The sequence below is a fragment of the Urocitellus parryii genome, chromosome 1 (assembly GCF_045843805.1).
Source record: "Urocitellus parryii isolate mUroPar1 chromosome 1, mUroPar1.hap1, whole genome shotgun sequence".
In the NCBI taxonomy this organism is placed as follows: domain Eukaryota; kingdom Metazoa; phylum Chordata; class Mammalia; order Rodentia; family Sciuridae; genus Urocitellus; species Urocitellus parryii.
The window spans coordinates 6,131,434-6,141,020 of NC_135531.1; the positions used below are offsets into that span (position 1 = coordinate 6,131,434).

At 50.0% G+C, this 9,587-nt stretch overlaps 1 protein-coding gene across 2 annotated transcripts in view; it reads left to right on the plus strand.

The window, feature by feature from the left end:
• Nucleotides 1-8,230, plus strand: part of Tent4a (terminal nucleotidyltransferase 4A) — a 40,497-nt gene extending 32,267 nt beyond the window's left edge. The window contains exons 9-13 of one of the 2 annotated variants that reach the window (XM_026397084.2): nucleotides 779-879; nucleotides 1,725-1,897; nucleotides 2,598-2,756; nucleotides 4,423-4,587; nucleotides 6,084-8,230. In XM_026397084.2, the coding sequence (XP_026252869.2) occupies nucleotides 779-879; nucleotides 1,725-1,897; nucleotides 2,598-2,756; nucleotides 4,423-4,587; nucleotides 6,084-6,278 (793 nt within the window). In that variant the 3' untranslated portion in view covers nucleotides 6,279-8,230. The remainder of the gene's footprint in view (nucleotides 1-778; nucleotides 880-1,724; nucleotides 1,898-2,597; nucleotides 2,757-4,422; nucleotides 4,588-6,083) is intronic. The other variant, XM_026397086.2, reaches the window with a different exon arrangement.
• The last annotated feature ends 1,357 nt before the right edge of the window (nucleotides 8,231-9,587 follow it).

Genomic DNA, 9,587 nt, shown 5'->3' on the forward strand with positions numbered 1-9,587 from the left:
TGGGGTATACTGTTTTGGGAGGTGATAGTAGGCTTTTAAAGCTTTGGACTGGTGCTTCCCCTCCGGGCAGTCCTTAGGCGTGCACGTGCGGTTTCTAAGTGAAGGTATCTGAACACTTGCCTCAGTTGCCTTCCGCATGTGTGGATGTCCCTTGTGCTACATTGTGGAACACTTTTACCATGTACACTTTATTGGCAGCCAGAAATATTTTTTCTGATGCTGGTTTATGCTGCCATGGTGGAGGGAGGAAAATGAGTGGTCATAGAAAGGAGGAAGAATGTGGTTCTTGAGCTTAGTAGCTCACAGCATCCTTACTTCCATTCCTGGGGAGGATGATGGCATAGATGGACTTGGAGGCCTGTCCCAGGAGCATCTCCCTGCCCTGGTGGTGGTAGAGACCATGGGGTCAGTCCTGGGCCCAGTGACAGGCACTCAGTGTCTCTTGGCACTGTCCCTCCACTGACAGTGCCCCAGCACAAATGGAAGTGTTAGATGTGTGTTGCCCTGTGGGTGGGAAGCAGCTCCCCTGGGTTCGAGCAGCTGTCTTACTTAGCAGATGAAGGGTCAAGGATGTCACCTGTGTGGACCCACTTTTCTGCACTGTGGTCTCAGTGCATTTGAGCTACTCTTGTAGTCTTCATGCTTCTGGAAGTCACTTTTGCTCTTCCCCACCATCTCTGCTTTACTGAGATGGCACACTGTTCTTGAGATGAAGAAGCTCCTCAAGGGGCCATGGCTGCCTGTTGTACCATGTTGATGTCCACCTTGTCCCTTACAGTACTCTAGGAAGAATCATCAAAGTGACTCAGGAAGTGATCGACTACCGGAGGTGGATCAAGGAGAAGTGGGGCAGCAGAGTCCATGCAGCACCAGATCTCGGTGAGAAGCGATTCCACGTGCTTGTGCACAAGTACTTCTTTGTTTCTTTGTGGTCAGTTCTTTGGACTAAGAAAATAGCTAGGTCTTTTTCTATAATCATTAATACGCTCTAGACAACACTCCTCAGTAGAAATATGGTTTGTGCCACATGTAGAATTTAAAACTTTTAATGGCTGCATTAAAAATATAAAAAGAAACAGATGAAATTAATTTCAATAATTTTATTCAACTTATCTTAAAATATTAACATTTCAATGTAATCAAAATAAAATTATTGAATTATTATATAGCCCTTTTTTTGCATTAACTCTTTGAAATACAGCATTTTTTATACTTATAGCACATCCTAGTTCAGGTGCTAAATATCACCATTGTGTATATCTAGAAGAAATTAATTAAAAACATAACTTTGGGTGAATGGCAGAAAGATGAGGGAAGGGGGCAGAGGTGGGGAGGGGACTGAATCAGAACAAGGTTTAGTCCATGCTTTATAATTATATCAAAATGGAGTCTACCGTCGTGTATAAACAGAACCAATAAAAATAAAATTTTCATGATGACAAACCCTTCATAACAGTTTAAAAAAAGAGAAATAACTTGATCTGTATTTAGAATTCAGAAAAGCTGCAGTTGGAGATGATTTATTTACATTATTACAACATTTTAATGTTTTCTAGTAACTAATCAAATATAGTTGTTAATATGAGATTTATGAAAATGTGGAATGGACTCTGTCAGTCACACTGGCAGCTCTCCTGGGCTTGCCGGCACCAGGGCCTGATGCTGCCCTTCGGGACGGTGTGCATCTGCTCTTCTCATAACCCGTCCTTTGTGCCCTGCGACAGACAACAGGATCAAGATAAAGGAACGAGTCACTACGTGCAACGGGGAGCAGACTCAGAGCCGAGAGCCCGGGTCACCCTATAGCCAGCGCCTGACTTTGTCCCTGTCTAGTCCCCAGCTCCTCTCTTCAGGCTCCTCTGCTTCCTCTGTGTCTTCACTTTCTGGAAGTGACATTGTGAGTATAACCTTGCCCTCCACCACCTTCTGATGTGTCTGCTGGATGGTTTGTGTTCTTGGTAGGCACCCCCCCAGCGAGTCCAAAACCCATTTCTCAGTTTTAGGAATTTTTGGTTTTTCTGTGTGTGCGCGCGCGCACGCATGCACCCTGAGTCTTCATCTCCTTGTGCGTGTGTGTATGTATGTGTGCACCTGAGTCTGCATCCCCTTGTGTGTGTATGTATGTGCACCCTGAGTCTGCATCCCCCTGTGTGCGTGTATGTATGTGTGTGCGCACACCCTGAGTCTGCATCTCCTTGTGCGTGTGCGTATGTGTGTGTGCACCCTGAGTCTGCATCCCTCTTTGTGTGTGTACGCACCCTGAGTCTGCATCCCCTTGAGAACCTGGGGTCCTGGTCACTCTTGTGACCTCTTGGTCAAGAGCAGTGATACTGTTCCAGTCAAGTCAATGGACTTTCTTAAACAGTTTTTAAAAAGCCTGTATAGAAATGAAAATAGTAGGAACCCAGCTGTGTCCTCTGTGTTTCACGAGGCCTCTCTAGTCCTGAGACCCCCAGAGGGCAGTGTGGCCTACTGCATTCTCCTGTTGTTCAGAGCAGGGCTTACTTATTCCCAGAGCAGACCCTGTGTCCCACCTGTACCAGGCAGTGCTCCTCCGTGAGCAGCAATCCTTGTTGTTTTTTTGTGTTGGACTCCAGGATTCCGACACACCACCCTGTACCACACCCAGCGTTTACCAGTTCAGCCTGCAGGCGCCAGCAGCTCTGATGGCCAGCCTACCCGCTGCCTTGCCAGTGCCCAGTGGCAAGCCTCAGTCCACTCCCTCCAGAGCACTGATCATGACAACCAACAGTCAGGTATGGCTTTACTTCCAGGATGGAGCCCAGCTGTGAGGAGCACTAGAGGAGATATGAGACGCTTTTGAATTAGGAGAAGAGCTTTCTCAGATTTCGATTTGGTCAGCATTTTTATCTTTTCATAGAAATTCTCTCATTGTATCTCTGTCCCATTATATATAAATTGAATGTGTACAAACCAACATACTGATTTCCTTAGAAGAAAAGGCAGCCAGTTTCTGAAAAGACGTTGGTGTGTGCAGATATGCTTCTTGGAGTAGTTTGGCTCTACAGGGATCTATTCTCACAGGAGGAACTCCTAGGCTCCCAGTCACTCAAAGCCCAGCTCCATGATCTCACCTGTTACTGAGTGTGACATGCCTTGCTCAAGATGTGTCACATAGCCTGCCATCCTTCACTGACCCAGCATACAGGACCGCAGCATGTGCCTAAGCTATCAAAGGGAATTCTGTCCCGGATGTTCAGTTGCCTTTTCCTGGTTATGACATTGGCCCTGGCATCTGACCTTCTTGTGTCACAAGGCATTTGTTCAGCTTCTTCAGGGCTCTGAGAGCCCCTGGCAGCCACTGAGCTTCAGCCTCATGCTGCTGTTGCTGCTTGGTCCTCATATAGCCTATGTCGTTTAACAGAACGTCAGACCGTGGTCCAGTTTGCCACTTACCCATCTGTCTCAGGCCAGTAGAGTGAGGCCAAGTGTGCAGCTTGTTGCAGTGTCCACACAGGCTGAGGCCTCCCTCCTTCCAGTGGAATATTGAGCAAAGCATTGTCTTGAAGCACTTGTATGCGTTGTCTGTCCTGTGCAGCTCAAAAAAACAGGATGTCCAAATCTGGGGACTAAGCCAGATGATGTTAGAGCTGGGCGGAGTGGCTCTCGCCTATAATCCTAGCAACTTGGGAGGTCGAGGCAAGAGGATTGAGAGTTCAAATCAGCCTCAACAACTTAGCAGAGACCTTGTCTCAAAATAAAAAAGGGCCGTGGATGTTGCTCAGTGGTTAAAGCTGCTTGGTTCAAGCCTTGGTAACAAAAAGGAAAAAGAAAAAAAGATGCTAGAGTTGGTGCACATTAAGTTGTCAGAGAGACCCCTGGGGATAGAGCTTGCTGTCCTGGTGACCCATTTCCCCAGGTGTCTGTGCTTACAGTGAGGTGTAGCCAGTGTCATGGTGGTGTCTGCTGGCTTTTGGCTGCTGGCCCCCTGCACTGGAGGGCTGCCTGCGTCTGTGATGCCTGACGGTTAGGTGGTGGCATTTGGGGAGTCCTTCCCACCAGCAGGCCTCTGAGGTGGAGGGGCAAGGGCCATGTAGAGTAGTCCAGAGCCGGGGAGGGGCCCAGGCAGGGACTGTTTTGCCCACTATTGTCCTGTCCTGTGTTCAGCCAGGTTGGAGCAGGGGATTTACTAGGGATCTGAGTGGCAGTTTTCTGAGGACTAATTTTTTTGAATCTTGGTTTGGTCCTCAATGAGTTTTAAAACTTACGAGTTATATTATTGGGCATACTTCATATTGTTGCTATTTCAGAATATAAGATCTTTCTAATTCAAAGGAAATGCTGACAGCTTATAACAGACACAGCTGCTCTGTCGAGCCTGGGTGCAGCTGTTGCCTTTGCTGTGGTACTGGGACTTGGTGCTTCCACTTGTACATGGGGATGTTTCTGTTTTGTTCCTAGACCAGGTTCACTATCCCTCCGCCGACCCTTGGGGTTGCTCCTGTTCCTTGCAGACAGGCAGGTGTTGAAGGAACTGTGTCCTTGAAAGCCGTCCACCACGTGTCTTCCCCAGCCATTCCCTCGGCGTCCCCCAACCCACTGTCGAGTCCTCACCTGTATCACAAGGTACGTGCCACACAGGGCCCACATGCCCATGGCCTATGACGCCTACCTGCTGCGTCTGCTCCGAGAGGCTAGTGCGTGCATCCTCTCTTAAGAGAATCCCAGGGAGAGTGTTTTAAAAGGGAATTTGTTTGCTGTCATTCAGTTTTACGTTTGCTTTCTTTTCTAAACAAAACTTTTAAAATATTATTTTAAAATGTAATATAGTGTAATTATTCACCCAAAGCATCCTTCTTTTGTTGAACTGATTAGTATAAAACAAAAACTTGAAGAAGGCAAGTTCAAAATGAAGACTGTTTTCCCACTTACTTTTTAAGTTCATTTTATTGCTAAATATTTTGGTTTTCAAGAAACAAAAGACAAAGTTAAGAACCACTGTTGCCACACCTCTGCACAGTGCTGTTTTAATTTCCTGGTTTAATCTTCCCTGTCCCCAGTGGAGGTCAGTAGGGGTAGCTGGATGGCCCAGCCCTGTTTGGTGTGCTCAGCTCACTTGGTCTCCATGGGCCAGAGTGCTTCTTGCACACCCCTGGCCGCTTGCCTCTCAGGCCCAAGGAATTGGAAGCGTGCACTGAGAAAACAGGTCTTCTTTGTTCCTGTGCCCTTGGTGCACCTGAGTGTTGGAGGACAACCTTCCAGGGACCTCTGCAGGGACTGAGGCCTTCCCCTGGATGCTGGTGATGCTTGGTGCCTTTGCTAGTCCTCATGCCTCTTCCTCGGTCCCTCTTAGCTCATCTAATGCTCTTTTGCTGGTAAATTCTTTATTCTTGGCCCTGTGTCATTCATTCCTGATTATTAGTTTTCTTTAAGTAATTCAGTAACGAGCACTCCTTGGCTGTGTCCACCCCATTGCAGCGGGCCTTTTTCCCCTCATGGCTGTGGGACCTGTCAGACGAGGGAAAGCAGCTTTGTCACTCCCGTGTGGGTTGCTTTCCTTCTTTCCCAACGAACAACTGTTCGTTTTGCTCAGAGTTGCCCTGAGACCAGCTCCATGAGCCGTGCAGTGCAGGGAATGTGCCTTGGAAGGCCCTGGATGTGCATGTACTAGTGAGCAGGCCTGAGGGCGGGGGCGTGCCAGCTTGGCGGGTGATGCCAGGTGGCAGGGAAGACGTGGCCAAGACCTTGCTCCTGTGTGCAGACCAGCTGGAAGTGAGTCTAATGAATTTTTGTAGTTGGACATGGGCCCTCCATACTTCCCTCAGCTCAGTGGAAGTAAAGCTGTTTTTCTCTTCAAGGTGTGAGAGTGCAGATGTCTGTCACTCCTGCCTGGGTGATGTCACATCAGTGTTTCCATGTGGGCAGCATGGCAGGGTGGTGCGTTAGGCATTGTATATTCTCCCTTTCTACTTGGTGACTTCCTGCCACTGGAGATGGAGGGTGCTCGTGGGCGCTCGAGTGTGCTGCCTGAGGACTGGGCCTGGCGGGGCTCCACTGGGAGGGTCTTGGTGGGCCTGTGTGTGTGCTGTGCTCCCACACTGCTTTCCTCTTTTTCCCTCCAGCAGCACAACGGAATGAAACTGTCCATGAAAGGCTCCCACAGCCATGCCCAAGGTGGTGGCTACAGCTCTGTGGGCAGCGGAGGCGTGCGGCCCCCTGTGGGCAACCGGGGACACCACCAGTATAACCGCACCGGCTGGAGGAGGAAAAAGCATGCGCACACCAGGGACAGCCTGCCCGTGAGTCTCAGCAGATAATGGCTCCTGGCTGTGCGCCCACCCCCAGACTGCCCAGTGGCCTCGGCACCACGGGGAGCCGAGACCAACAACTAGCACCTGCGACGTGGCTGCCCAGCACCCGGCTGATCACTCTGCATGTCTTTGTGTGGTGGTCGCGCCCATTTTAAAGAACAGCCCCTGTGGCGCCCACGGAACCTCACCAGAAAGGGGTGCACCGCGCCTTCCAGGAGCCCCCGCCCAGCCCAGCAGCGCCGGCTCAGGACCGCTGGGATGCGGGCCACTCTCGTGTCTGCAGTAGCCGTGTGGGTCCTTTGCGGGTGGGGTTTTCGTTTCCTGTCGTCAGCCGAGAGCCGCCGTCCGTCTTCCCCAGCGCGCAGGGCTGGAGGCCGTGTTTTACTGCCCTCAAGTTTTGTTTGAAACTTCAGAACTGTTTTTCTATGTAAATATTGAAAACTTATGATTTGTGCAATAACTCAAATATTTTTTATTTAATTTCATATTTTCACATAAGTTATATTTAAGGGAAGAGGGAATTTTTTTAAACAAGCTTAGATCCTTTCCCAAGTTACATTTTCTAAGTTGGGTTCATCGTGTTGGCTGGTTGTCTGATGAGCATCATTACGAACACCACAGAGGGTTTGGAGTTTTACTTTTACGTCTTTCTCTTGGTCAGGTGCAGGGAAACCGCCTCTGAGCAGCACCCCAGGGGCCCTTCCTCAAGCCCCAGGTGCTGCCTGCTCTGACCAGGAGTTCTAACATTTTTGCTTTTGGTTCTTTTAAACTAGACAACAAACCCAGCATTTAAAGTGCCAGAAGTATAACTTTCTAAGGAGTGAAAAGGTTGTCACATTATAAAATCTTAAATGTGAACGTGGGAAGCGTCAGTCAGTTTTAGTGGCATGGCCTGTAATGGTGGGTTGATGGATATCATTACAGACAATGGCACCCAGTTTTAGGAATGTGGAGAAAGGAATTCCGTTGATTCCGTGGAGGAATCTGCATAGCAGTATGCATTCGTTCTGTTAAGAGCAAATACCTGAGAAGCACCTGCGCTGCCAGCGCGCCAGGGGAGCACCTAACGTATCACAGGAGAGCACAGCCAGGGTGGCCGGGCGGCTGGGGCCGCTGTCAGAAGCATACAGGTATACTATGCAAGTGTATTCTGCCACAACCACTGTCTTTGTTACCTTTTTTTGAACAAGATTATATCCATTCTGCCTGACCCTGAGTTTTGGGAGCACCACAGTTGTCCTGGGAGTTGGTTTGTGTCCTGTAGGCCCTCTGACTTCCTGTTTTTAAAATGGGTTCTGGCCCTGCTAAATAAACACTAAGGTAGATTGGTCTTTGAAGCCCACTAGTGGAGAGTGTCAAGGAAAGAAGCTAACGGCCATGACATCTGATCGATACCCGGTGGTGGGGAGTTCTAGACTGATGTCTGACCGCAGTGACACCCGACGAGGACCAGCTCCACGGGTCAGGGTCTGCCTCTGAAGCAGGACCGGCCCTGTCGTCAGTGCTGCCGCCTGCTGCTGCTGCGGTGTCCAGGAAGCCTTCCAGAGCAGCAGCTCCTGATCAGCAGCTCGTGATCTACAGCTCGTGACGATCGGAATCACCCAGAATATTTAAAAATATTTAAATTGTGAACCTATTGATAGAGAATATTTATAAACACTGATCTATAGGCCTGTACTAATCTCTACGCGTTAGCAATACTGACTGTAAGCCTACATTAAGGAAACCATCGTGGGGACAGTGAGTGTCCCGTAGGTGCGTGTTTTAAAGCTCCATTCGGAGACACAGGTACCATGTCCGTTCCCGTCATGGTGAACCAAATGAATTGGTCTGGCTGCCACTGTGGTCACGTGCTGCAGGTTAACAAAAAGATATCATGTTTTGATTTTCTTTTGTGTGTGGACAACAATGTGGAAGCTAAAATTGACATATTTTTATGTAAAGTTTTTCTATTCTTTGATTTTTAATAAACTTTGGAAACCAGTTTTGTGTGTTAGTAGATGCATGGGTGAGGTGGTGATATGTTAGCTCATGACCTGGTTAAGCAGGATTATCCAGCCTGGAATAGCGAAAGAGGTGACTGGGCTTATTTTATCATTGGCACATTGAGGCCTTGGGTTCCAGCCTTCTGCGTGAGTCCAAAGTGAGAGAAAAGTCCAAAGTGAGAGAAAAGTAACAGAAGCTTGCTCTGTGCCAACATGCTAAGGGGGTTCCCAGCGGCCGTATGGTGTCCACAGTGCAGTGGTGGTCTAGCTCAGCAGTGCCCCAGGGTTCCAGCCACCCAGCAGTCACAGTGGAGCTACTATCCCTTGGGTGTGGCTCTTAGGACGCTTCCTAGGGTGCTTACGGCCAGCAGTGGCAAAACTCTGCCCAGGTTGTCTGGCCCCTGCAGTGTGTGCTCTGAGACCACTAGCCTCAGCGCCCTGGCTTGGCACAGGTGGACATTGGGGTAAAAATCACCCTCCTCAAGGGGTTCACAAGGGCTCCCAGCAGTGCTGCCGGGAGAAGACAGCCCCACCCCTGCAGCACGCCATTCTAATGAGTTTGTGGAGGCAGAAGTACCTGGTGGTGCTGGTTAGGAAAGCACAGGAGCGGGAGGGCCAGTGTGGGTCTGGGAAAGCTCTCAGGCAGTGAGGCCTCCAGCACTGGCCCGGACAACAGAGGGAGCCAGCCCCGTGCAGACGCAGCAATGGCCGTGCCAGCAGAGGCTGGTAGCAGATGAGCCGGGTCATGGGGGCCACTGGAGGTTGGGTGCTGTAGGACGACGCTACAGCAGGTAAGACTGATCTAAGGCTGCAGGTGTTCTGAGTGGAGATGGAGCCATAAGACCATCTGAAGGGCTGGTGGGGGGAGGGGACTTGCCTTGTCCTGCCCCTGGGTCTCACTGAGGGGCCTGCCTGCAGGACAGCTTGAGGGGGCCAGAAGGAGCCACAGAGTAGGGACTGCAGTCGCCTACGGGGGGGTTGACTGTGCTCTCTTGGGAAGCTGGGGGCTTCTGAGGGACGGAGGGGTCCTATCCAAGCAGGTGCTGTGCACCCCTGTCCATACCTAGTGGTATGCATCAGCACACTGGAGGCTGCTCCCACCGGCCACTGGTATGCAGGGTGGCCGTGCCTCCTTTTGATCACTGGCAAGGTCCTCTCCATCCGATCCACATTCCAGGATTCCTCCTGATTTCACCACAGGATGGCGAGTGGGAAGCTGTGTCCCTGTGCTGCTTGTCACAGGATGGAGAGTGGCAAGCTATGTCCCCATGCCCAGTGTCACAGGATGGAGATGGCAAGTTGTGTCCCCATGCCTGATGTCACAAGATGG